General features: G+C 54.4%; 2 protein-coding genes across 5 annotated transcripts in view; one reads left to right on the top strand and one right to left on the bottom strand.

Annotated features, from left to right (window-relative positions):
* SGSM2 (small G protein signaling modulator 2) overlaps positions 1 to 4313 on the top strand; it is a 43835-nt gene extending 39522 nt beyond the window's left edge. For 3 of the 4 annotated variants that reach the window (XM_039251721.1, XM_039251753.1, XM_039251731.1), the window contains 2 exons: positions 3390 to 3581; positions 4068 to 4313. In XM_039251721.1, the coding sequence (XP_039107652.1) occupies positions 3390 to 3581; positions 4068 to 4100 (225 nt within the window). In that variant the 3' untranslated portion in view covers positions 4101 to 4313. Of the gene's footprint in view, positions 1 to 3389; positions 3582 to 4067 lie in introns of those variants that run through there. The other variant, XR_005531665.1, reaches the window with a different exon arrangement.
* On the bottom strand, positions 23 to 15956 carry MNT (MAX network transcriptional repressor). Its single transcript, XM_039251786.1, has 6 exons — positions 15515 to 15956; positions 9430 to 10009; positions 8783 to 8824; positions 8551 to 8662; positions 3200 to 3392; positions 23 to 3055 (listed from the first exon to the last, which is right to left on the bottom strand). Exons 1-6 carry the CDS (start codon positions 15585 to 15587, stop codon positions 2298 to 2300), a joined length of 1758 nt encoding a protein of 585 aa, XP_039107717.1. The 5' UTR covers positions 15588 to 15956; the 3' UTR covers positions 23 to 2297.
* Between the last annotated feature and the right edge of the window lie 11628 nt (positions 15957 to 27584).

Genomic DNA, 27584 nt, shown 5'->3' on the forward strand with positions numbered 1-27584 from the left:
GTGTGTGTGTGTGTGTGTGTGTGTGTGTGTGTGTGTGTGCATGCGTGCACGCACGCGCACACGCACTCACGTGTCCCCCAGGCTGGAAGGGCTAGGGAGGGGAGGGGCAGGCGGTCCCACAGGGTGAGGACAGATATGGTCCTGACAGCTCTCAGAGGGGAGATGCCCAAGGAAGGGCTGGGCGGCGGCTGCCCTCTCGGGCACACAGCATCACAGCGTTCACAAACAACAACAAAAACAACAGCAACAACACCCATGGTCACCAATCTGGACATAGTCATTCGGCACTAGATTCAAAGGCCCCCACTGCTAGGGGTGGGGAGGGGCAGGGGCGGTGAACGGGCGGATGAGGTATCTGTGCAGGCCCGAGAGGCCACTGGTTGACACACTTTCAACTCTGGAATGGCCTCAGGATGCAGGGAGGCGAACAGAGCTTGAGAGCGAGGGCAGGTTCCCCGATGCTTCTCTGACTGTGCCCTGGGCGCTGGGCCCATTGGGCTCCCTCCGCTCTTGCGGTTGTAATCACTGGGGGAAAGGTGAAAAGCGGTTTCCCCAAGAACCAGGGTGGTAGGTGATGGGTGCGGGGGCAGGAAGGCAGCACGCTTGTGAGAAGTGGGGGTGCCGTGCTGGGGCGAGTGGGGCTCCCTCTTAGGAGGCCTCGAGGGTGTCCATTGGCCCTCCCTTTCCGCACCGCAGGAGAGACAAAGGAGAACTGTCCCCTGGGAAGTCTCCAGGGCCAGGAAGGAACTGAAAGGGAGTTCTTAGGTGTCCCAATCTGTTCAAGACCTTTGCCAGCCCCCTCAGAATACTGCAAGCCACTCTTCCTGCCCCTAGCCCGTCAAAGCAAATGCCACACCTAGGACACTGGCTTCCTCTCCCCACACTGAAAGGCCATTGTGTGTTCAGGTGGGGAGCCGAGTGCACGTGTGCACAACTGAGTGTGTGTCTGACACAAGGCCACTTGTAATAAATACCCACATAAAGAGAGAAGCCAAAGCGCTCTACCGAGACAGAGGCAGGGAAAGAAGCATGCCGCCCACACAGGCCCCCTCACTCCCCACGCCAAGCTCAGCCCTGCCCTAGGTCCAACTGAGGACCTTCCTCAGAGGAAGCTTGTGTGTGGCACATAGCAGCCACCACCGAGCGTACACTCAGAACAGCCCACTGGGGAAAAGTGGATGTTCAGGAGAAAGAGAGATGATGCCAGAGACAGAGGAGTTGGGGCAGAAGTAGCAGCCCTCCTCCCTTCTTTACAGGTCCCCAGAGCATCAGGGAAGGGGCTTGGGCCCAGGTCCTGGAACCCAGACCAAACGCAAATCCACCTCCCCAAGGCTGCGGGAGGCACTCGGGCGGACACATCCCTCAGGAGTGCACGGCACCAAGCAGAGACCAGGGAACCGGGGATGGGGATGGGTCCAGAGAAGCTCTCTCCTCAGTCGTACCCAGGCCAGTGGAGGGGGGCGGGGGTCAGTACGGGGGCAGGACAGCCACGCCCTCCCTTCCCAGCCCCCACCCACCCTCAGCCTGCCCTCCTGAAGTCAGGAGCCCCAGTGGCAAGGACTGGGGCGCTCAGGGAGCTTAGCAACACCATGGATTCAGTTGATGAGAGAGACTCCTCCTAACTAGCTTCTGCTGTGACGAGTCAGTGACTGCAGCTGGGTCAGACAACCCTAGGCTGGTGCCCATCTGTGCCAATGGGACTGCCGAGCAGCCACTTCCTGGGATCTGTCACGTGTACTCAGAGCAGACACCCCCCCACACACACACACACACAAGGTACCCAGCTTTCTGGGCCAAGTTGCTTCAGTTCTGCTCCCTCCCGCCTTTCCCCTCCAAAGGCCTGGGGAGAGAAGACTGAGGCTCAGGACGGAGGGCCCAGCACTCAGCCACCTCATCAGACAGAGCAATAGCAGCAGCACAGGAAGGCAGGCAGGGTCAGGGAAGCCGGAGAACACAACAGCCACATCGCACTGGTTACAGGGGACAAGGTGGGGAGGCGGAAACGGCACTGGAGCTGGCACCAGGCCGGACAAGTGGCACATTCACCAGAGTGTCTCATCACTTTATCAAGTCCTAGTGCAGTGGGGGTAACCCCCTGCCCTGTGCCCAGCTCCCTGGAGAGGGGCCCTCCCTCCCCTGGCTCAGAGTCTCTGCACCCCCTTCCCCTAGGAGGCCTGGGGGTGGGTGTGGGTGGGGCGGGCCTTGGCCTGGCTGGAATGTGTGGAGCTGGTGGGTGGGAGAGTGGGGGACAGGTCCCCCTCCCTGCCCCCACTGGGGGCCTCTGAGCGGCCTCATCCTCAAGCCAGCTTGAGTGTGCTGACCGGGAAGGAGGGCATGGTGACCATGGTCACGGGGTTGAGCACTGTCTGGCCCACCAGCTGGGGGTGGTGCACCACCTGAGCCCCCACAGCTGGCTTTGCCATGACAGTGGCTGGGGGTCCCAGCCCCGCTGTGCCATTCACTTGCTGGTGTGAGAGGGTGTGGGCAATGTGGCTCACCGCCACGGGCTGGCTCACTGCCACGGGCTGTGGATACAGGGGCAGCTGGGAGCCGAGGTGGGCCACATGGTTGAGGGTGGCAGGGTGCACTGTGATGTGGCCGATGGGGGGTGTGGCAGGTGCCAGCTGCACAGCAGGGCTGGGGGCTGAGGGGGCAATGTGGGCGATGTGCTTGCCGCCCGGCCCCTGTAGAACGTGGTTCACAGTCTGGATGACTGAGGCGTGGGTGGTGGCCGTGTGGGCGATGACCGTGGAGCCTCCGCCAGCGGCAGCCACCAGATGGGCTGGGGCGGGCACCAGCGTCTGGGCAGGGGCAGCCGCTGGGGGAGGAGGGGCTGGCAGAGGTGTCTTCTGCGGTGGTGGCGGCTGCTGCCCAGGCAGGTGGACAGGAGACAGGGCCACGGGCTGGGAGTGGGGATGTGGATGGGGAGGTAGAGGTGCAGGGGCGGTGCTGGGCGGTGGCTTCGGCAGCTCCGGGTGGGGGCGATGGCTCAGTTTAGGTGGGCCCAGGCCGGCCTGGTCCTCCTCCATATCCTCGTCTATGTTGTCCTCACCCTCTGTGGGGGGACACAGGGACAGGGACAGGTCAGAAAGGCTTGGGGTACAAGAGGCTGGAATAGTGAATGCCCCTGGGATCTGGGGACATGGAGCTGGGGGGGGGAGGGGCTGGGCCTGACCAGGGAGGGGCAGGTGGGGCTCACCAGAGGCCGTAGAGGTGGAGGCCTGGTCGTCCTCTGGCTGGCCAGTTTGCCGGAGCACACGGTCAATCTCCAGCACGTCCATCCACTGGCTCAGCTCGTGCTTGAGCTCCGCCAGCCGCTGCTGTGTGGCGATCTTCTCCCGTGCCAGCCGCTCCATCTCATGCTCATATTCCTTCTCCTTCCTCTTCAGAGACTGGAAAACAGCCAAAGGCCCGAAGGATACCCTGAGCAGAAGCCACAGGGTCCCCCGGACTGCAAATCCCTTCCCACTGCCACCCTCGCCTCCAGGTCACTTAGCCCCTGGGGGCAGGTCTGCAGTGATGGGGCCGCTGGGGACCACGGTCTCTCCAGCGGGGACCATTCAAAACAAGCACAGATCCAGGTCAGCCCCGCTCTAGGATGGATGCTTCTCCCACCCACATATCAACTTTGTCCTGAAGGGTTTCATGGCCGGCCTCTGGCCCTATCCACCTCCTGGCAGCCCCCTGCCTCCATACTGCAGAGGACAGAAGGGGTACAGACTTCTCTGTGCCGCTCAAGGCCCTCGCGCACCAATCATACCATGCTGTCGGTCACCATGCCACAGGCTACCCTCCTTGGAACTCATTCCCCAAAACACCTCACACAATCTTGCCCTTCGCTCTACAGCATCATTCACTAGTCTCTTTAACTTCAACGTCCCTGAGGATGCCTGATGGCTCTCAGCCTTTGTGGCACAGCCTGCAGCCCCCTGCATTTCTTCCTGACCTGCCTCCATCTCGTCCCCGGCAGCTGCTGGCTCTGCCTTCCTCTCTGACCTAGACTACCCCTCGTGGTACCTGCCTGTGCTGCCTCTCAACATCGCTCTCTATTTTCACCCTGCCCACAGCCCTCCAGATCCTCCAGGCTGATAAATGATTGATCCCCAAGCCCTGGAACGCACCCCTCCTTCCACACCTGTAGCGGAGTTGCACGGACTGAAGAGAAATGGTTCAACGGCACCTCTGACATGGAGCACCAGAGGAGACACTCCTGTCCTTCACCAGAGGTTCCACACTGCTCCTGCCCCCACAACACTGATGCCACCACCTCACTAAGAACACCAACAGGGAGCTCCCTTGTCCACAGAGCCATCTCTGCCTCAATCCTCCAGGCCCATGGCCTCTTAGATTGACCCATGTTGGTGCTGATGCCAAGCCTCCCAGACTGCGGCACTGCTCCCCGTCAGAAGTATCTGGAGTGGCACGTGGGTGGCTCAGCCGGTTGAGTGTCCAACTCTTAACGTCAGCTCAGGTCAGGATCCCAGTGGCGTGGAATCGACCCCTCAGCACAGAGCCTGCTCAACATTCCCTCTCTCCCTCTGCCCCTCTCCCCCACTTAGCATATGTACTCTCGCTTAAAAAAAAAAAAAAAAAAAAAAAAAAGGAAGTGTTTTGCAGCTCCAAAAGGCCGTCTTGTGTCCTACCCCTCAGCTCCCATCCTCTATGACCTCCTGCAGCTGACACTGTTTTAAGTGCTGGGTCCACCAAACACGGACACACTTGTCCTGCTGCAGCCTGAGTCTCTTCACCTGACCTGTTCCTGAGCTCCTGGCTTCCAAGGCTGGCTGGTCACGGCCAGGTACAGAACCCACTGACTCTTCTATACCAAACTATCCAGCTTGCCTCAATTTTCCTCTCGGAGTCCGGTCCCACACGCAGACTGCCCCTTGTCACCCTCTACATCATATGTGCTTGTGCTGAGACCACATCTGACCCCCACCACCCTTCCCCATCTCATGCCCTAACCAGTGCATCCTCTTTGCCCTTGAGCCCTTCTTGGCACCACACATTACACTTGGGCCTTTAATAAGACTGTCAGGTAGTACTTAATCAGTTACTGGCTCATATTATCCCTAAAAGCTTCATTATTTTGTCCTTCCACCTCCATACACACTGTACCTTGTCCAACCCTGTGAGTAAAGGCAAGGACTATTTTAATTATCAGCTTTATCTCTATGACCCTACTAGTGTCCAGGACAGAATTTGCACATCTTAGCCCCAAGGGAAGGATCTGTGAGGATGTGAGCATGTTGATTCTATCCTGTCTCTGTGCTTTATCACGGGAGAGTCAGAGTCATCCATTAGACACAAGTTTCCCCTGATTCTATTTCTACAAGCGGTTTTATGGCAGCCTTCCCTGACTGTTCACTTGTCCCTCCTGGGCATGGCAATGTCTTCAAGTTCACCCACTAAACTAGGCCCAACTTCCCCACACTTCCTCGTGCAGCCCCACGTTTCTGACCTCACCATTAAGAAATGCCTCAAACCATTAGTGCTGGCAATACATAACCCAGATACAACCATGTACTATTCTGGCCTGCAATCTGGTAGTTTTACAATTCTGCTGGCAGTCCCAGGCCACACACACCCTTCTCTATCCTGGCTTTGAGATTTAACCTGCTTTTCCCTATATTTCTGCCAGAAAGATCACACACACACACACACACACTCGGCTTCTCACCTGGTTCTACCCTGAGGGGCCAGTACTGTGGGACACGTACTCAGATGAGGCCATATCAGTGATGGGGCCTATGGTGAGTCAGCTCTCACTTGAACTTGACTGCTGGGGGCTGGAAGTGGTGTCCTGAACTCTACCTACCAGCAGGAAGAGTAGATTTCTGATTCAGGGAGAAATTCAGAGGCCAGAACCTCTTTTTCTTACCTAGCTCAGTTCTCTACAGGCCTAGAGGCCCCTGGAAAGTTTCCCCAGGGTCTAGCTTTTGTCCCCATTGCTTTATTTTAAACACATTTCCTAAAACTGCCTGGATGCATAGTTTGGTACCTGCCTATTCCTCTTCCTGTTTTTGTCCACTTCACTACGGCTTTCCTCAAATCCTCCAAAGCACTCTGAGTCTGGCTGGGGGCTACAGCCTTCCCACCTCAGCAAACAGCCAACGCTTTCAGTCTACACACCTTATGTGGTCTCTTACTCCCTTCTGACTCCCATCTAGTGCCCTGCTACCCCCCCCCCCCCCCCCCAATCTCTACATGGTAATGCTCACAGCCACCTTTAAGTTCTAAAACTGCATCGGGCTCCCTCCTGGAGTAACTTTGGCCTGTGCTGCACCTTCTGCCCTCTGCTTTGCCTAGGTCACCCTGGAACCTTCAGGTCTCAGTCCAAATGCCCCTTTCTCAGCCCCTCCCTCACTGCACAAAACCAATCCTGTGATCCCTGTCCCTATTAAATCCTCATGGCACAGTCCTTTATTTATAATCTGCCACCAAGACCAAACCGATGAAGACAGAGACCCACGCTTTTTTCTTTGCTCCCTGTTTCATCCTCAGAATCAGACACAGAGCTGTCCAAAGGACCTGAGTGAATAAACGAATGAGACTGAGGCTTGAGAAAGCCTTGCACCTCGTTTCTGCTTCCATGGCCAGCCCCAGAACAAATTTCTCTTACCAACAGCCTGGGCACATGTCACACCTCTCTGCCTCCTCAGCCCAGGGCCATGTCTGCTGGTTCTACTAAGTCTCTATTTCTGATTTATTTTCAAATCCCAACGTGGTGCGAGCAAGGCTTTCCTAAGTATGTGTCTATTAAGTGTAATGTGCCATTCTATTCTTCCTACTTCTCAAGAATTGCTATTAAGTTGGTATTTATAGAAGGCCAATCCGAACACGAGTATGATGAAAATATTATTTCTTCCCATTTAGCAAAATGGCAGTACAAAAGAAACTGACAGTCACAGAAAACGTCACAGCATTTGGACAAGGATTTGCTTCTAGGATACATAACTGCCTGTGACTGAAGGACCAGTAACATTCTAAAGCCCAAGTTCTGCAAAAACACGTCGGCAGGGGGCCTCCCGCAGACCCTCCGAAGCCCACCCCTCCGACCTCTCCTCCTCCGGGGCGAGTCGGGCCACTAGCGAGGCCCCGCCCCACCCAGAGCACGCGCGCACCCACGCGGACCCGGCTTTGCAGCGTCACTCCCCGCCGGCTGCACCCTCCCCCTCGAGCGCGGAAGCTCCTCCCACAGCCGGGTCCCACCAATCCGCGAGCCCCACCCCGCCCCTCCAGGGTGCCGGGAATCGGCCTGGAGGCGCGCCAGCCCCTCCCCCTCGCCCGCAGGGCGGGCGGAAGGGCGCGCGTTCGCTGGGGCCTGGGAGGGAGCTGCCGGCTGGGAGCAGGCGCAACGCAGCGCCTCCGCCCCCCAAACAAGTCAGGCTCCGGTTACCTCAGAGCTGTGACCCCGCAGTCCTGGCCAGGGGAGGGGTGGAGCCCGGCCCCTGGCTCTGAGCTCGGTCGGACCCTCCTTGCTACCCCTCCCATAGGAACCTTAATGCTGCCCGGCCCCCCAGCTGCCCAAGCGCGCCGATAGGGGGACCACAAGCTGCCCCCGCTCCCGCCTCGCGCGGGCAGGGAGCCCTAAGTCCCTCCCACTCCCCAACGGCTCTGTTCCGACTCGGTCTCCGCGGCAGCCGAGCGTGGCCGCGCGCCCCACCCCCACAGCCTCCTTTCCGGCACGCGGAACCCTCGGCCGGTTTCCAAGGAAACCGAAACACGGGGCCGTCATGGCAACTGTCTTATCTGGAGGGCGCCCCCCTCCCCATACTGCAGAGGGAAGCCAATGCCTAAAGGGGGCGGGGGAAGGAACACAGAGACAGGAGGGCCCCTTGAAAAGGGTTTTTTAAATGCCAGGCATGAGGAGTGCCTATTTTTGAAGGTCCGGCGACCCCAGGACTGTTTTGTCATCCAGACCACATTTCCACACCCTCCAGGCTTAACCCCTAAACTCGAGTCGTGACACCTCAATGCGCTCACTGTAAGGATCTTAACCCTTTGGGGGTAAAACGGAGGGGGGGCCTCACCGGCGCGCCGCCGTGTGCAAGGAGCCACGCCCAGGGGACTCCCCACCCCATCACGAGCGACAGATTCTCGGGCCGAATCCGGGTTCCCGCCCAAGGCACTGCGGGCGGGCTGGAGGCGCCGGGGCCCGCTCCACGCCCTTCTCACCCGCGGGGGCACTAAGAACGCCAGACGGGCACCGGGTCTGAAAACCGAGCTGTGGGGGCTGCGCAGATGGCGGGGCTCCGCGGGCGTCTTGACTGGGAAAGGCGGTGGTGGGGGGAGCTAGAGGGGAACGCCGCGGCCGCCCTCCCCCGCGCACGCGCGCCCGTCCTCCCGCCCCCTCGCGGGCGGGGAGCCCCGCTGACGTCAGCCGGGCCATGTGCTCAGCGCCCGCGTGGAGGCGGGCGGGGGAGCGGGAGAGGGAGCGAGGGCGGGGCGGGGCCGCGACGAGGGGAAGAGGGCGGGAGCGAGTGAGAAGGAAGCCGGCGCAGAGGCCGCCGCCCGCCCTCCTCTCGGCCGCGCTTCCCTCCCCAGTACCTGGATGTACCGCAGCGCCGTCCGCAGCACACTCAGATTCGACGTCTTCTTGTCGTCCACGTTGGGGATGTTGCGCTTCAGGGTCTCAAAGCATTCCTTCAGATGGGCCCTCCTGGGGAGAGGGAGTGGCGCCGGTTAGCCAGCGCCTGGGGGAGGGGGGCCAGGGCGGGGAGGGAAGGCCCCAGGAGAGCAAGGGTGGGACCCAGAGACACACCCGCACGCGCACACACACCTGTTCTTCTCCAATTTGTTGTGGACTTCTCTGGTTCCGATCCTGAAACCCAGACAGACAGGAGGCTTAGGGAGGAGGGCCCGATTAGGTGGCCTTCCGGCTTCCTGCCCCCACTCCGCAAATGTCACAGGCGTTTTGCCCCCCCATTCTCCGTACAAAAAGCAGTAATGGGAGATGTTCGCCCTGTGCAGGCGTGCTTAAAACTCCTGGAGGGCACACGTATGCTCGTAATTCACAACTCGTTTAACCCTCCATCCTGCCTGGTCCACCTGTGAGGAGATGGAAGGTCTCCTGGGGCTCAGGGAAATAGCCAGTTGACCTCGGCCCTCACCCAAGAGTTCCCCCATCCAGTTCTCTGTCCAAAGTCCTGGAAATGCCATCGGCCCATCCTTGAGGGGGGTCAGAGAACACAGAAGCCTGAGAACAGAGGGCAATCGCCGTTCCCCACTCCCAGGGTGGGGATGGGCATGGGCATGGGCACAGGCACAGTGCGAACTGTCCAAACAGAATACAGTGCTTCTCGGGTGGGGAGGCAGGACATGGCTTTGAAGGACTGGCTCAGGAGGGGGAGTACTTTCTCTTCCACACACGGCCCAGGATGTGGGCAGTTCACCCCACCAGCCCAGACTCTGCCACACCTCACTCACCCCCCAGGCCTCTTCTTCTGTTCACTGGATTTGACTTCTTCCGCTGGTGCCAACTTCAGGGTCCCAAGAGTGGGTGGGGGTGGCTGCTGGGGAGCCAGCTGGGGCTGGACTCCAGGGTGTGGTGCTATGGTCAGGATGGGTGTGGGGAGGGGCTGCAGAGGCTTAGGGCTGCCAGTGGGCGGAAGGGTGGTCTTGGAGTCCGGCAGCAGGGGAGCAGGGGTGGGCACTTGTGGCCTGGTGGGCAGGGGGGCAGCCTCCTTAATGCTGAGTCCAGGGGTGCTAACCAGGGCTGGCTGGCGGGGTGCCAGGGGCAGAGGCTGGGCTGTGGCAGGCAGTGGTGGGGGCGGGGGCAGAGGCTGAGGAGAGTTGGTCACTACTGGAATAGGAATGACAGTCAATGGGGTGGGGGTGGCAAGGGGGGGTGGGGGTGCTGGCGGCGGTGCAGGCGGGGACAGAGGTAGGGGTGGTGCTTCAATGCGGGGCTCCTCCACAGGCAGGGCATGGGCCAGCCTGGCCAGGCTGCTGGCCTTCTTCTGCTCCTGCTCCCTCTCCCGCTCCAAGCGAAGCCGCTCCTGCTCCTCTACGCAGAGAGAACACAAGGGGTTTCTCAGTGGGCCAACATTCCCGGGCTCCAGCTTCTGAAGTCTTCCAGCCCTGTCCCAGTTAGTGCTCAGTGACACCCCTGCTCAGCCTCAAGACACCACAAATACCCATCCACAGCCAGCCAGGCACTGGGGCCAAGTGCTGGGGACACAGCAGTGAACAATTAAAACGGACCTCGTCTCTGCCTTTGGGGATCTCAAGGCCTGGGGCGGGGGGGTGAGGGGAAGGACAGACAAGTAACAGAGGTAACAATCCAGGCTGGGAGAGGAGAGGGACTATGGAAAGGCAGAGCAGGGGCTTTCAGAGATGCTGGAGGCCTGGCAACCTGGAGGGTGAGAGCTCAGGGTGGTGATGAGCAGGGAATTTCAGGAACAAGGCTGAGGGGAATGGGTGATAGATAAGGTGGGCAGAGGCTGGTCAGCAAAAGACCTCACAGGCTACCACGTAAGAATGGAGGGGTGGGAGGTGGGTGGAGCACAGCTTCTGGGAAAGGCCTTCAAAAGTATTTATCAAGTACTTTCTGGAGAGCAGGCAGCACCTTCATTTCACAGATGAAATAAATTAGCTCAGGGAGGCAAAGTGATTTGTTGAGGATCACACAGCAAGTCACAGGTAAAACTGAAATTAGACCCAGCCAGGAATCCTGACACCTGGTGCATACCCATACTTGCTGTGTCAGCACCTGCTCACTAGGTGTCTGAACACACACACACACCTCTCTGGATCCTCACAAGAGTCCACGCCATAGGCAGGGCAGGGACATCACCTTCAGTTCACACATGAGGAAATCAGGCCCAGGACTCCCAGGTCAGGTCCCAGTGTCTGATATCCTCAGGGACCACACAAAACACACTGGGTTCTTCTCTGCCCCTTTGTGGTGCTAGAACTCATCGTTCCTAACATCCCTCCTGTCCCCACCACCAGCGGCACAACCAGGAAGGATAGGGACAGGCAGGAAAGAAGGGCAGCCTTGCACCTGTCAGTTCAGCATCTCTGCCGAAAGACCTGCTGCCGGGTGAGGCCTGCTCAGCAGCTGGCTGAGAACACGGGAAGGGGAGGGCACTTCCCGATCCAGAAGCACCTCTCCACCTCCACCTAGCTCCCTGCTCTCTGGGCCTCACAGTCAGGTTCTCTGGCTCCAGGGCTGGGCAGGGGCCTTGGTGAGCAGCTGTAGCCCCCAGGCCAGGGAGCAGGCTAGTCCACCAGCCCTCCTACCTGATTGGCCTCGCTGCTGACTAACCGAGCTGACAGCAATAACCCAGAGCAGACACGCCCCAAACACACTACCCCACAAGGGGTGGGGCTGTGGGGGGGGAACGTTGGCTAAGAGCCCCTTGCGGAGGAGGGCATCAACCCCACACCAGTCTTTGGGGCTCAGGGCCCCAGAAAACCTGAGGCCTCAGGGCCCTTTGGCCAACCAACAATTTGAGGGTGAGCCAGGCCTGCTCTAGGCCCCTCCCTCCCGCAGGAGAGAAGAGGCAAAGGAGGAAGTAGAGAGTGTTGTGAGAGGGGAAGCACTCGGCGGTTTCCCAGCAGCACGGGCCTCTTCCGTATCTCCCTTGCTCTTCAGGAAGGGGCTGCCAGCCGGGTGCGGGCTGCTCCAACGAGGGAAGGCATTGCTCTCCCAGGCCTTTCCGGCTGGCAATGACTTCTGTTACAGCTCCAGAGAAAGCCAGTTCTCTGCTCCGGCTTCCCAGACCACACTGGCAAGGAGTTCCACCTACCTCCTACCCAGTCCAGCCCCCACACCCATCCCCAAGGCAAGGCCCTGGAGCTCAGGGCCCAACACAGACCACCTTCATTCCTTTGAGCCAGGACCCAGACTTTCGGTGCTTTGGGGGTGAGTGTTCCACTTTCCCTTTAGCAGTAGAACAGAGGGGACCCCGAGCCCCAAGGACAGGTGTCCTGGGAACCCAGTCTGAAAGGAAACCTCATTCCCCATATTTTAAAGAAACCCCACAGGGGCGCCTGGGTGGCTCAGTCAGTTAAGTGTCCGACTTTGGCTCAGGTCATGATCTCAAGGTTCGTGGGTTCAAGCCCCACATCGGGCTCTGTGCTGACAGCTAGCTCAGAGCCTGGAGCCTGTTTTGGATTCTGTGTGTGTGTCTCTCTCTGACCCTCCTCTGTTCACGCTGTCTCTCTCTCTCAGAAATAAATAAAAAGCATTAAAAAAAAAAATAAACTCCACAGCTCATCCAGGAGATGGCAAACTCCTTCTCACCTACCCTCTCTCTTCCAGAGCCAGACAGGTACGCCTCACAGGTGCCAGGAAGGTGATGGCCAAGCTCTATCACACCTGGATTGGCATGAGAAATCTTGACTGGTGGTGAAGAAGAGGGGGTGTCCCAGGCCAGATCCAGCCCACCAAGGCTTCCTGCCTCCTCCCCACCCAGTAGCAACCCTCCTATGCCCTGGGGACGGGGACACCCGTGGGGAGAGCAAAGTGGCAGTCACTCAGGGGCCTCCCTCAGGAACAACACAGGTTTACGCTCTTTAAAATAATGCTCTGCTGCACCAGAGCATCTCTGTCACACTCCCAAACATGCATGCGCACACTCCGACACCTTCCCTGGGCTGCCCAGAGGCTGGCCCCAGAGAAGTTAGCATGGCCGGTCAGGAGTGAGTCAGGAGCCATAGCGGGCTCAGGGCTGGGGCCTGAGGAATCAACACTAGGCAGCCCCCAGGTTCAGAAGGAGTTCTTCCCTTCTTCATGCTAACAGGGAGCTAAGTGCATAAGGCAGCCCCCAGGGTGTGACCAGGTCAGGGAGAAGATGCTCCCATTCGAGCCACCTCCACAAATGCTGGAAATGACCAGACCCTGCTGCTGACCACCTGCATGGCCTCGCACTGCCTCTCTCCCCTTTCACACATGCATGTGCCCACTCATCCTCAGGTTCATCATGGGAGCAGTCTGGCCGGTCTAGGTCAGGAAAGCCACCCATGAGATCAAACTGGGGCATGGACAAGAGGATCCCTGTTCAGAGCTGCTCACCAGGTACATACCCAGGAAAGCAGTTCTGGTCAGCAGGTCTACACACCACCCCTTTTCTTCCATTTTCCCCACCCCAAGTCAGAGGACAGAACCTCAAGCTTCTGGAGTAGATCTGGCTTTGTGCCGTCCATCCCCTAAGACCTCCTGCCCCGCCAAGATGGAGCTGTGACTGGTCAGTTAACTAGGCCTCTGCTCAGCTCCCACCCCTAGTTCTCGCCCCGTGGGGGAGGGGCAGGGCTCTGCAACTTCATAAGACAGAACCATTCCCAGGCTCCTTCACAGTGTAGCACACATCATCACTGTCCTTCTTACTGCCACCTCTGGACTTATTATTGGGAAAGGGTGGGAGAGAAGAAGCCAGAGGGCCTCCTCCCCTTCCCCAAAAGGCCAATCAGCCTGAAGGCAAAATGAAGGTGACCTGAGTGTTCCCTTGGGGCAATAGCAGGGTCAACCCTGTTCATCTCTAGCACAGTGCCTGGTACGCGGCAAGGACACAATAGGCACTCCTGATTGCACTGTGTGGATGGTGGCAGCAGGTGACTCAAGTCTCTCCAATTCTTGTGCACGCTGCCCTCCCTCCAAAGCCCAGTCGCTGGACCTGAAAGCAGGACATTCTCGGCCACCACCACCACTGCCAGGACCTGACCCTGCTCAGGACCCCGAAAACAAGGGGGAGGGGCACGTGGGCTGATGTCCTGGCCCATCAATTCCGCAAAATCCAAGCATGTCAGTCTCCCATATCTCGAGTGGCTCCTGACCTTGAGAGGCCGGTCGGCAGAGTCAGCCGGGCGGACCCGCCGCTCCCCCGCCCCTGGCCCGCTGCTGCTTCCCCCACCCCACCCCACCCCACCCCCTCCGCCGCCGCCGCGGCACAAGCTGCAGGGCGCGCGCGCGCACACACAACACACACTACTACCTCCTGCATGACTCATCATTGAAGCAACAATAGGCAGAGAGAAAGGAAAGGAGGGCGAAGCACTCTCTCTACCACAACCAACTCGGCAGAAGGGTTGGGGAGGGGAGATTGAGGGGACAGGAGTCCCCGGATACTGCACACACACCGATACGGGTCCGAGGCCCTCGCAATGGCCCGGAAAACGGAGGTCTTTCCCTCCAACCCCTATTCCTGCAGTCCCCTGAAGCCTGGGACCACCGACAGGGCGGGTGGGACGGAAAGCATCTGAAATCCTTTCCTGTCGAGGGAACGTCAAAGTTTGCCCCTTCCCAAGCCTAGCTCACTCCATAATGTGGCCAGGGGTACTGCCAGGTCCTGGTGAGAACGTTCCCCAAAACGTCAATGGGAATACGTGAGCTCTAAATGTCCTGTCGCCCTGCGAGTCTGAGGGTTTCCCTTGCCCCAGGATCAAAAACAGGTTAGGGAGGGAATGGACAGGTGAGCTCAGCGGCTCCTCCTTCCAGCGCACAGGCTCTCCCGGGGAGGTGCCCGGCGGCCGGAGCCAGGGCCCAACCCGGCGCAAGGCCACTCGCCAGCCCCGCCCAGGCCCCGCCCCCGGCCCAGCGCGAGGCAGCCGGGAGGGGCCGGGCCGCTCCGTCCCCAGCGGGAGTGTCCCCCGTGCACGTGGTCGGAGGCGGGACCCGTCCACGTCACCACACGGTGTAACCAACGGGCTTGGAACGCAGGCACACGCAACATTCCAGCCGAGAGCGGGTTTGGAACGCGCAGACACGCCACATTCCACACCGGCTAAAGTGGGGCGCAGCCAGGGGGGCCCGGGGACTGCCCCCAGCGACCTGCAGGCCGTTTCGCAGACGCCCGATCAGCCGGGCTCTCACCCAAACCCCTGAAGCGCGGACCCAGCCCAGCTCTGGGAGGCGGGGTCAGGCGGGGCTGGCCAGGATCATAAGACACGCGATGTCATTTCATTCTGCAAAGGCCGCCTCCGCCCCAAGCGGCGCGTAGATCGGCCGGGAGCGCCCCCCGCACCCTCCCCACAGGGCCAGGGAAGCCGGGGAGCCGCTCGGCGTAGAGTAATTCCCACCCCCCACTCCGTTACACACACGCCCACTCGTGTGCACTATACATTCGCCCGTGTACACGTCCGTTCATCCGCTCTCCTCGACACTCACATCACAATCTCCCTTGCACACGCACGCACACGCGGGTCTGCCACCCCCACGCAACACCATTCCGCACCCCACCCCCCACCGGCTCACACATCCTCAGCGATACCGGGGGCGCCGCTGGCCCACGCGAAAGGAGCCCCCACGAAAGGTGCATACTGGGTGGCAGGCAGCTGAAGTGGCGCCCACAGGAGCCGGGTCCTTCACTGAATGTTAATGAATTCATTAATTAATTTTACTGCCCCCAACACTCCTCCCCGGGCGGCGGCTCTTGTGCGGAGCCTTGCGCTGCCCGGCTTCGTGGGCCGCTCGGGAGGGGGTCCTGCCCGGGGTTTCTCGTGGGCTCGGAGATCAGGGTCGCTCGTCTCCCCTTCCCCGGTGCCCCAGGGGCCCAACCCGGCCGCTCACCACGTGCTCTCTGTTGTTGCTGCGCTTGCCATTCCAGGAAGCGGGCCGCCTCCAGTAGCGTCTCTATGCTCATCGCGCCGAGAGCTCCCGGGGGCGCGCCGGGGCCGAGACTGCGGCCCGCGAGCCGGGCACAGGTCAGGCTGGCGGGCAGGCAGGAGGGAGGGATCACCTCCGGGGGGCGACAGGGCTGGGCGGCGCGGCGCACTCCGCAGGGAAGAACGGGAGAGCACGGAGACAAAAATTAATGTTTCCCAAAATATTTGCAAAATATAATTTGCAAATTTAAAAAATTTTTGATGCAAAAAAACAAAAGGCAGCACTGCCTCCCTCCTTTCCCTCCCTCTCTTTTTCCCTTCTGATGCCTCCCGCCCCGCGGCCCCCGGGAGTCCCGCCGACAAGAAAAGGCTTTGCAACAAGATGGCGAGGAGGCACCGACACACACAACAAGGGAAGGAGCCGCGCTGCCCCCGGCCGCCGCCCCCGCTACTACACCGGGGCCGCAGCCAAAGCCCGGACCGGAGCCCCCGCCCGCAGGGCCGCGGCGTCTCAGGAAGGGAGGGGCGGGGTCCCGAGCGAGATGGCCCCGCCCACTACAGACGGCGCGCGCACACGTGGCCCGGGTGGGGGCGGGAGAATCTCCAGCCTCGTTCGGGCCCTGCATTTCCGCTTTCTCGCCTCGCCCCGCCCCTATGGCAAGCCACTAGTTGAGCAAGGGCTCCGTGTTGCGGTCTTTCATAACGAAATTTATCTTGCTGGAGGAAGGGAAGGGTGGAGAATTTAAGACTTAAATTAGCTCAAATAGGGATATTCCAAGTCAGGGAAACCTTAGGATGGTAGAGGCTGACCTGACCCCGGGGTCTCCGCTCCCTACCCACACGTGACCCAATTCCTGCAACCACCCGGCTGTCGCAATTCCCCCGGGATCCGCCCGTGGGCGGAGCTGACGGCAGGAGGCTGCCAGAGAAGAGCCGAAGGGAGCGGAGTGGCGATCCGGTTCCGCGTTTTGTCTCCGTTCCTCCCCCCGCAGTGCGTTCGCATCCTATTAGGCGACGTCACCGGGCCGCGGGCCAATGGGCGGGCAGGACAACACGGCATGGAGCAGCTCCACATGGACACCCCGCGCCGCCAGCCTTCCGTTTAAAGGGCCAGTGTCTAACACGGTCACATTCGTGGGTGCGGATGGGTCCACTGTAAGAACGGAGGCTGAGGGTGGGACGCCGACAGGGAAATTCCGCAGTTGTACCCTGGCCTACCCTTTAATTGTCACCACCTTCCCTTTAAAACCAAGTCTCTCTCTTTTCTTCCCCTAAATTCTTGTCTTTGCACACGCGTGTCTGATGTGAATGGAGATCCGAACTGTGCCACCAACAGGCCACCCTTTGAACTGGGGCCGGGGCGGGGGCAGTTAAGGCAGGGCGTCCACAGCCCAGACTAAGGGGGCGTGGCCCAAATCGGGAACAACAACGTGGAGGGCGGAAGCCTGGCCCAGCCAGCCGCCGGGCTACTGAGGCCGCGGGCGGGCCTCCGGGTCGCGACGCTCCGCCCGGCCTCGACCGAACTCACCCAGAGGGCGGGACCCCCGCCTGGCGCTTGCTGCCGCCGCTGCTAGAGCTCCTGTTTGGAGGAGCCTCCGGGTACAGTCAGAAAGCTAGACCTTTGTCAACTTACCTAAAACCTCTCATTTTGCAGATAAGGAAACTGAGGCCCAGAGACGAGAAAAGACTTGTCTAAAGTCGCTCAACATTTCAGTTGCTGCTTGCCCCATAGGGAGGAGCATTTATCCCTGACCCCGTGGACGATTCTTTTGAAAGCAGTTCTGGGGCAGGGCATCCTATTCGAAAAAAATCATGGAGGAATATCAAACTGCCTGCATGGGAAGTGGTCTGCCCATTTATTTATTTTTTAATTTCTGAGAGAGAGAGACAGTATGAGCAGGGGAGGGTCAGAGAGAGAGGGAGACACAGAATCCGAAGCAGGCTCCAGGCTCTGAGCTGTCAGCAGAGTCCGACGCGGGGCTCGAACCCACGAACCCGTGAGATCATGACCTGAGCCGAAGTCGAGCGCTTAACCACTGAGCCACCCAGGCGCCCCATGTGGTCTGCCCATTTAATATATTGTAATGGGGCCTCCAAAATCTTCACCTGAAACCCTGTTGTTCTTCTTTGGTGCGGACCACACAACCCCCACTGGTAACACTTGGTAGCGACGCAAAGGCTGTCTGAAGGCTCTTTTGCAGCACCCTGGAGCATGTACAGCTCTGCTGCCCCAGTGCCCCCAAAGCCAGCAGTCCTATGGCCCTTGGATCCTAGCCTCAGATTCCTTTCTTTGCTACCAGTTTGAACAGAGCGGGGCAATGCCAGTTGGGTACAGGATCCTGCAGCCTGGGCTTCACCGTTATATACAAGGCCACAAAGCAAACCTGAGGCCTGAGGACGGCTGAGTGGCAGACCACCCTGCCAATCCATCTCATCCCATCCCGTCGCATCCCCACTGTGCCCTTAGAGGGCTATGTTCCTATTTTGAGGTCTAAAAAAAGCCCCAATTTGTACAAAAAGCCTGTTCAGGCATAATGCATACTAAGGGAAGAAAATCTGCACAGAATGTGGAAATCAAGACCCTAGTGAACAGAAGGGAGGGGGGTGTTTGCCAACAGCAGTCTACAGAGGGCTCTGCTGTGTCTGCAGCTGAGCACAGAGGCCATCACACACTTCAGGTGTCACTAGCTTTGCTTATGATGGAGCTGGAAAGGAAGGTAGTGGGAACGGGGTGGGGACAGCTCAGCCCAGTTCTCCCTCTGCCCCGTGACGAACGCCTGAATGCCCTTCTCCTGAAGAGTGAGATCTGTATGGGTCCTGACACCACCTGCTTTTAGAGGTCTGCCACCTGCTATTAGTGTGGTTGGGGCTGGCCCACTTGTACAACCAAAGAAAATGGTAAGTTTAAAGGCAATACATGGGGGCGCCTGGGTGGCTCAGTCAGTTAAGCAGCCAAAGGCTCAGATAGTGATCTCAAGGTTCAAGAGTTAGAGCCCAGCGTTGGGCTCTGTGCTGACAGTTTGGAGCCTGGAGCCTGCATCGGATTCTGTGTTTCTCTCAGCTCCTCCCCTGCCCCCCACTTGCACTCTGTCTCCGTTTCTCTCAAATAAATAAGGCATTAAAAAGAAAAAGAAAAAAGGCAATACATAGCTGTGTGTGTTGGGGTGCGGTGCTAAACAGTATATATAGTACACATAAGAGTGACCCAAAATTATGTTGACCAAATTCTTGTTTTGTTTGGGGTCAGCACTTCTATTCTGTCCAGTGGCCCAAGATGCTCAGAGAGCTCCATCCAGCTGTACCTTCTGCCTTCCTCAAGTGCACTCATGTAGCCCCGAAGTCTCTCGTAGAGGCTGAAGTCCAAGTTTTGACTGTTCTTGTCAGGGACCAGCTCTACCCCATTAAGGCAGCACCCTTTTGAAAAGGAGCATACTGAAGATGCTTTTTCTTCAGGGATGGTTAAACGAGGTAAGTGGGGTGAACAGAGTCAAATGCCAGCCTCTCCCTTGTCCCCAGTATCCCATCTGCTCCAGAGCTTAGTGGAGATGCTTGCTATTTAAAACAAACAGCCTTACTGGCTTCACATGATCATCTGTTTATTTGGGTCATGTGGGGACAGCAGCCAGGGGATGTTAGGCAAAAGCAAGGGTTTAGAAAGGAGGCTTTTTCTGAGCCTGCTGTTGCCTACAGGAGCCTGAAAATGGCTAAACAGATTTCTCATCAGCCAGGGCTTCCCCCGCGGGGAAATGGACAGCTGCGGGGAGATAACCCGCAAGCAGGGTAGAAATGAAGAGGGGAATGGATAGAAGAGCCATTTAACATTTTAGCCCCAGCTTCCCATTCCAAAGGGATGGAATTGAGGAAAGGCTGGCAACTGTATTCATTCAAAGGAAAGAGAAAAGAAGTTTTCTGATGTTTCAGCAGAAAGGTGAGCACTTTGTGGGAATGATCCAAAGCCCAGCCATTTCCAAAGAGTTGTTCAAGTTTTTTTAATGGCTTCTAGGTGCTTAGTACCTTTGGAGCAGGACACTTGGGCCACCCAACATTGTGTACTTGTAGCTTTTTTTTTTTTTTTTTCATTTATTTTGAGAGAGGGAGGGAGGGAGAGCAAGCTGGGAGGGGCAGAGAGAAAGGGAGAGAGAGAATTCCAAGCAGGCTCCACGCTGCCAGCAAAGAGCCTGATTGGGGGCGAGGGGGGGGAAGGGCTGAACTTACGAACTGTGAGATCATGATCTAAGCTGAAATCGAGTTGGATACTTTACCAACTGAACCACCCAGGCACCCCAATCATTGAGTACCTTTAGAGGACTTCTATTTTGTCTTCGTCATATCTTGTACATCCCAATGCCCAGTTTAAATCCCTCCATTTAATATGCTGAGCTAGAGGCATTCCCCTAATAAGGCTACCTTCCACCCCCACCACCCCCACCCCAACAAAGCATTACCTACATATGCAACCCCAAGAGCTATGAAAATCAAGTTTCCTGACCTCTACGATGCATACATAATAATGGCAAAAATGAAGCCAAAGTACAGGTATTTACATTAGATCCCGGAAAATGTTCAGGCCTAACTTCTAGTGTTTTCCAAGTGGTTTTAGGAAGCTTTTCACATATCATAATTAGATCAAGACCAAAGGGAGAAAGTCAGGATGAGGAGGAAGACACTCAGGGACACAGCAGACGCCATTCGTTTAACAAATTTTTTTCCTGCTTTTTTTTTTTTTTGTCTTATTTTGAGAGAGAGAGAGACAGCATGAGCAGGGGAGGGTCAGAGAGAAAGGGAGACACAGAAACTGAAGCAGGCTCCAGGCTCTGAGCTAGATGTCAGCACAGAGCCCGACGCGGGGCTCGAACCCATGAACTGTGAGATCATGACCTGAGCCAAAGCCGGACGCTCAACCGACTGAGCCACCCAGGTACCCCCATTTAACAAATATTTATTGTGTGCCTGACATGTGCCAGGCACGGGGTTAGGTATCCTAGCCAAGGCCAGCTCACCTTTGGTAAGCCAGGGTGGGGTAAAAGGTCAGAGCAGAACTGAACTCCATAATAAAACTTGGAAAAGGTTAGCTTTGCTCTCTACCACTGTTCTGGACATAGCACGAGATCATATGAATACACAAAGACTCAAGAATGCGGATTTTGCTAGGTTCCCAGATAAGCATACTTTTCTAAGAAGGTATAAGAAGCAATTAACGGACTTTAATTTGGTCCACTGGAGTGGACTGAACTGGACTCCTGACTGAATGAAGAGCAGGGTTCTGAACTTCTCTGATATAGATGTATCCATCATTCACTCATGAGTGAAGCGGGTTCCTCAGAACTGTAAGTTTCCATTGAAGTCCTCACCTACCTTCCTTCACTCCCACTGAGGAAAGGACTTCTGAACCTACAGAACAGGTAAAACCAAGTCACGAACTTTCCCTTCTTACTTGCCTCATATGACCTCACAGCTCGACGAGTTGAGATGATCTAGCCTAACCTCCCAAAAGAAGGGGTCTTATCCAAGGTCGCAAAGCAGCTTAGTGTCAGCTGGCATGAGAAGTGGTCTGGTTCTCCCTGGACAACATGGGACAGTGAAGCCTGGGGAAGTGGGTCCAGAGTAGTCCTTGAAAACTTCACAGAAATAGGTGATAGAGAACTTCACACCTTTTGGCTACAGACAGGAAAAATTAATAACTTCGTTAGTGGTGCCCAATAAAAAAGTTTAGCAGATGAGTGAGAAGGCAAGGAAAGAGAATCAGACTTAGGGTCCAGAGGCTCAGGTGACCTTGAGGAACATTGAACTGCATCAGGCCACCGAAGAATTAAGGGCTTCTAAGTGGGCCTGGGTAGATAGCCACTCCTCGCTGGTACTTGTGTCCGGCCTGAAAAGGTGACTGGGGGAAAAGGGGCAGATTTTTATCCAGGCAACCACCCTGGGTGTGGACACTGAGTAATAAGGAAAGAAATGCAGTTCGGGAGCAAAAGGGAGGAGCATGCACTTTGAGCTTTTCTGAGAAGCCAAGGTAGCTAAAGGCAGCAGCTAGAGACGGGGGTTTAGAGGACTTGGGAGGAGGAAGCTGATCAAACTGGAAAGGCATGGAGGAAAGGATGAGAACTTCAGCTATCCCTCTAAAGAAAAAAAAAGTGGCTTTATGAGAGAAAATGAGTTCAGGTCAATGGGAGTGAAACTGGGCAAGGTTGTGAACAGAGTGAGGGCTAGTCTTGTAACATGAGTCAAGAGCCAGCTGGGTCAAATAGAGGCAGGGAGTGTCCATGGCAGGGGAGGCCCCCCAGGGCAGAGGGGCTGGGCCATGATACCCCACGGAAAGGACTGAGGTCACTGTCCCAGCAATCCAAGCTCACACCTAAAAGGCAGGCTGCAAAACCCAAGAGAGATCAGCTACCTGTGTCCTGAACAGATGCCTTCTAAGAGCAGTGGCCTGTCGCCGGCTGGACTGCCTAGATCCAGGGCTCAGCCCACACCAACAACTGCATTTCTTTCTAAAGCCCCAGGGCTCACTGGGAGAGTCTGTACTGGACAGGGGTGGGGACACTCCAGGAGCCACATACCAGACTATGCCTCTCCTCCCACTTCCACGCTGCAGATGGATACAGTACAGGACCCCATCCCCACCCTCCGGCGTCTGGAGCACCTTTCCCATCACATCAGTTGGCAGTGCGAGAGCTTTACCGGTTGTCTCTGTGAAGAGTTGCTCTGTGAGAACTCGGAACCATTCATTAAACACATTTAGGTTCTTAAACCTCACATCATACACCAATACAACGTCAAGTGTTCCATGTAAAAAATAATGCCAAAAAGAGTAATAATAAAATACAAGCAAACATTTTTTCTGCTCCACGGGTGGTGAAATAGATTTCTACCCTTAAAGGAAACAAAGAAAATATGAAGGCAGAGAATGACAGATTTGATTACATAAACCCTCTACAAGCTAACTGTAAAAACAAAACAAATAAAAAGGTATATGACAAAATGGAGGTAAATATTCGCAAATGTGTCCTTGCAGTTCAATAACAAAAATAACACTTGTATGGAAAAATGAACATAGAACATAATTTAAATTTTATAAAATATAGGAGATAACATATATAACATAAATATATGAGAATGTCTGGTCTTGCTAATACCATAATAAAATTAAAATGAAATTAAAATATTACAATGAAAATATTTTTGTCTATCAACTGATAAAGGATGTTTTTATAAAGATTTTATATTTCAGTAATCTCTATACCTAGCATGGGGCTCAAACCTACAACCCAGAGATCAAAAGCTGTACACTCTACCAGCCGGCCAGGCACCCCCAATAAAGGTTTAAAAAATATCAGCCTTGTAGTACTATCAAAGGACTGGTTAAAACTGACACGTATGGAAATGTAAACTAGCACAACCGTTTTAGTGACCAAATTGGCAATATACACAAAGAGCCTTTAAAAAGGTCATATCCTCTGCTTCAGTAATTTTTTTTAATGTTTATTTACTTTGAGACAGATAGAGTGTGAACAGGGGAGGGGCAGAGAGAGAGGGAAACAGAATCCTAAGCAGGCTCTGTGCTGTCAGCGCAGAGCCTGATTCAGGGCTCAAACCCACAAACCATGAGATCATGACCTGAACTGAAATCAAGTTGGATGCCTAACTGAGTGGGCCACACAGGTGCCCCTGCTTCAGTAATTCTTATAGAAGTTTATCCTAAAGCAGTAAGAAAACACATCAAGATTTTTTAAAGTACACTCTACCTAACGTAGGGCCCAAACTCACAACCCTCAAGATCAAGAGTGACATGCTCTACTGACCGAGCCAGCCAGGTGCTCCACACATCAAGATTTCTATACAAAGATACTCACGAAAGCATTATTTACAATAGTGAAGACAAGAAAATTAAAATTTCCAGCAAGGAACAACTAGTTTAGTGAAGTGACACTCACAATATGACACATAAGAAAACAGGTTGTTTGTTAACAAACCCAAAATATTAGCAGTGGTTGTCTCCGGACAGTGTGATTAACTGGTTATTTTAATTTTTACAAATTTTCCAACACAGAGATTAGTTTTATAATCAGAAGGTTATCACAATATATTGCTACATGAAAAATATTATAAAAGTCATATACAATATGATCCCACATTTGTTATTTAAAAATATATATGCATATAAAAATACTAAGATAACAAAATGTAAAATAACTCCATTTGAGTAGTGGAATTAGAAATTTCTAATCATTATTTTCTAAATTCTTATAATGAAAATGCATTATTTTTATAACTATGAAATTGTTAAAGGGGAAAGTTAGTTCTCAGGAAGGGCCTCAGATCCCTTCATCCCAACGGTGACTTGTCCCCATGGATCCTTTCCATCCCGGTCCTCCTTCTGAAAGCACTCGTTTCACTCCCCGAAGTGGGTTTCTTCGTCTCCCTCCTCACCACCAAACCTATCCGAATCTCTTTCTGCTGTTGAGCTCAGAAGTTCCCCAGAAATGGTTCAGGCGACCCTTCCAATGCACGTGGGAGATGAGGAGGAACACTAAGGCGGTGGCACTGAGGATGCAGAGGTTGGGCTGAATTGGGGAGATATTTGTAAGATGCAAGATTTTGGTCCCTGGTGGTGAAGGAGGGAGAGGAACAGAGACTTCTAATCCGGACAGCTAGAAGAACTGTGATCAATATAGGAGACAAGCAGGTATAGATAAGGTGAATCTGACACCATCACGGTCCTGGGGGAGATGTCCAGCAGGTGGTTAGGTATGTGGACGTTGAAAATTCAAGAAAGGTCTAGACTCAGGAATGATGAATCTATAGGTGAGCGGCAGTTGAAGTCATGGGAGCGGATGCAGCCAGCCATAAGTGTGCTAGGAGCAAAGAGCAAATGAGGAACCTGGATAGAATCTTCGGGATTCTCTTTAAAGAGGTGAGAAGAACTCTAAAAAAAGGAGGGCAGACAAGAAGCCGACTTGAGGAGCTGAGGTAAATGAGACTTAGAAAAGTGGAGGCAGTAAATATTTAAACAATTCTACCACGTGGTGGTGAAAGAGGTCACAAACTGATGGTCTACCAGGTTTTTACAGAATACTGAATTAACTGTCAGGATTTACAATTAAGTACACTCATAAATCTGGATTTCTGGCTTCTTGCAAACAATCAGAACATCCAACAAACACTATTTTTGCATGGCAACAACCAACAGGAATTAAGAGCTACTCCCTTTTAGTCATAACAAGAGCTCTATTCCTTCTTGCCTGGCCCTTGGTGTAGAGGTTTAGGAAACATACTTCCTTTGTAAATGAATAAAGTCCTTATAGGTGCTCACCTAGAGTTCAGAGAGTTTGGTTCATAAAGCCCCACACTTGACCCTGAAGGGAGGAATCCTGGGACAAACATAGCTGAATTAAGGATCCTACACCAGAGCAGACCGGGAACCCCCCTTTCCCAGCAAGAGCTATCAAATCTCTTGAACCACAAAAGCCCCGTGCGCAGGCCCATGCTCAGCCACTGTCTCAGGAGGGGCCAGGCCCCACAATGCTCTCTGCATGGTCTTCCCTTTTTGGACAGCAGTAGCACAAGCTGCCATTTCCCTGGGGTTGACTTGGCTGGCTTCACCAAGTCCCCTAGCTGGGAATTTCCTGGCTCTAGTTTCTAGACTCTTGGGCCACACTCCCTGAATGGGTCCACATGGCAGGCAGCCGTTTCTTTCCTCCAGATTTACATGAGTTCATTCATCCTACCTGGGGAAGAGGACTTGCTGTTTTTCTGACAATTGCTACCTTCTCCAGTAAGATCAAAAAGCACTTCAATTCTGTAAGTGAAATATTTGGAGCTGCCTATTAAAATATTAAAAAAGTAAAACCCTTCTTCATTATACAATTATGTATTGTCAAAGAGTCATTACCTAATTATCAGTTATTTTACATTGATTTTGATCCAACATGTGCTTGCACTAGACATTTTATTATGTGGTTTCCCTAACCACTTAATTATCTGCACTACTGCCAAATGCAAAATTCTATGAAGACCTGGTAGCATAAATTAAGAACTAATTATAAGCAATTTCATTTATCAAATCTTGCTCATTGATCATAGGCTAGGAAATAATGCTACCTTCAATTGTGAAGCTGGGAGAGAGAGGCTTTTTCTCTCTTCCCTGTGTCTTAAAATATTAAGTCTCCTTCCCTAGAGGCAGGTCAAATGAGTCCAAAAGTCCATTTCCATATTAAGTGTAGCATTTGTTATGAATCTTGAGATCTGGTATAAGAACCCAGCCTCAGATCTCTGGACCTGAATTCAAACCCCATCTCTATGACTTAGCTCTGTGAATTGCGTTAGGGCAAGTCGCTTAAGCTCTCCGAGCTACTATTTCTTTAAGCTAACACAGAGGGACATAAACCACTGTGCTGGGTTATTAAATGAGACAATTTAGGTTAGAAGATGGCCAATCAGTTCCCTGTTTGTCACTCCGGTACACGGAAGCAGAGGTTTTGTTTTTGGTCAAGAAGTGGAACTCCAAAACTGCAGTTACACACTTCCGGTCCTGGACCCCTGACAGGAGTCTACTGGTAGATTTCCTGACCAGAAATGGAAAACTGAAAGATGAGCAAGTGGAGAAGCCCACTCTGCTCATGCACTCCTCCAGGTGTCTTAGTGCTGCTCTCACCTAACGGCTGCTGTTGTGAAGCAAGAATCCTTCATCTTTGGTGTGAAGACGCCAAGGCTTAGTGAAACTGATTTACCCCTTGAGTGGAACTGGAACATAAACCCAGGTGTAATGACTGCAAAGTCTCTTTTCTGCTTTTCATTCCCCTAGAGAGGTTGGAGAAGCATCTGGGATTTATAGATCCTTTGCCCTCCAGGGAACATCATATAGAAGCCAATTCTGCCAACCCAGCTGCAGATTCTGGTCTAGTCCATTGTACCTCAGTTTCTTAGCGCATAATAAGTATCCATGATCCTCCACTTCCCCATGGAGGGCCTGGAGTCCCTAACGTTTCTGCTTGGACTGAGACAGACAGGCAGGCCACACCTCAAAGGGCAAGCAGAGGTGCAAGGCCTTTGCTCAGTCACAACACGGTCCCCTGCAGTAAAAGCACAGCCTCCAAAAGGCAGCGTTAGCTGTTCCAAAAGGGAGCATTAGCTGTTCCAACCAGTAATTAAAAAAATAAACTGATGTTTTAGTCATTTGGGTGAGTCACAACAGAGGATCTGAATGTCTTTCCGGAGCAGAGTGGGAACTCTCTGGTATGTGCGTGAGGCCCTCCTGCTAGTGGGGTGAGCCCCACACAGGGCTTTCTAATACTCTACTGGCACAAGCACCCAGACTTTGTACTTGGGAGCATTTAGAAAGGTTCAAGACCATCAACGCTCTACTCCAGAAGGCAAAAGCCAATTCATTCTCACTAGTTAACCTCTTCTAGGTTTTACTGGGGTTAGTGCCCAATCAGCAAACTAAATCTCCTGGGCACCAACTTCTCTACTAAAGATGTGGTCACATCCCTTTCCTAAGGGCACCTCCTGGGTGGCTATAGACATGATGCACCTTTGAGACTTTCCTTCTCCCAGCGGGCTCCTTCCTTTTCCAGACTGGACCCTTTTCCTCCTAATGTGCAGATCTGTTGGGCCCATCACCTCTGGGCCCATCCATAAAAATAGATGGAACTTTTCTGTGAACCCACACAGACCCAGAGCTAGTAATACATATGTTCTACACAGAAACATCCTGTGTGGGAAACAAGGTCCAGCTAACCTATTGTAAACAACATACTACATGCATGCTACTCCACCAGCCAGATAAACCAAACCAACAAGAATTAAAAGACAAAAGAAGAGTGAAATGCTTCTTAGAACTTTCTATATTAACTACCTGGAACATAAGACTTCTGAAAAATCACTGTTTAAGATAACTAAACATTCCCTTCCAGTACCTCCATTAACTAGATACTAATAAAAGGTTAATCCAAAGGACTGACTTAGCCTGTATATATTCTAGAGTAGCGGGACACATGGAAATGAAATACTGTCAATTGGGACCGTAAAGAAATACG

The sequence above is a fragment of the Hyaena hyaena genome, unplaced genomic scaffold (assembly GCF_003009895.1).
Source record: "Hyaena hyaena isolate Hyena2069 unplaced genomic scaffold, ASM300989v1 scaffold_10, whole genome shotgun sequence".
Taxonomy (NCBI): Eukaryota; Metazoa; Chordata; class Mammalia; order Carnivora; family Hyaenidae; genus Hyaena; species Hyaena hyaena.

Coding starts and splice junctions, on each gene's coding strand:
- MNT (XM_039251786.1), bottom strand. CDS start 15,587: ATGAGCATAGAGACGCTACTGGAGGCGGCCCGCTTCCTGGAATGGCAA. Junction 8,825..9,429: donor CAGAAGAAGAGGCCTGGGGG/GTGAGTGAGGTG, acceptor TCTGGGTTTCAG/GATCGGAACCAGAGAAGTCC. Junction 3,393..8,550: donor CGGCGCTGCGGTACATCCAG/GTACTGGGGAGG, acceptor GCTGTTTTCCAG/TCTCTGAAGAGGAAGGAGAA.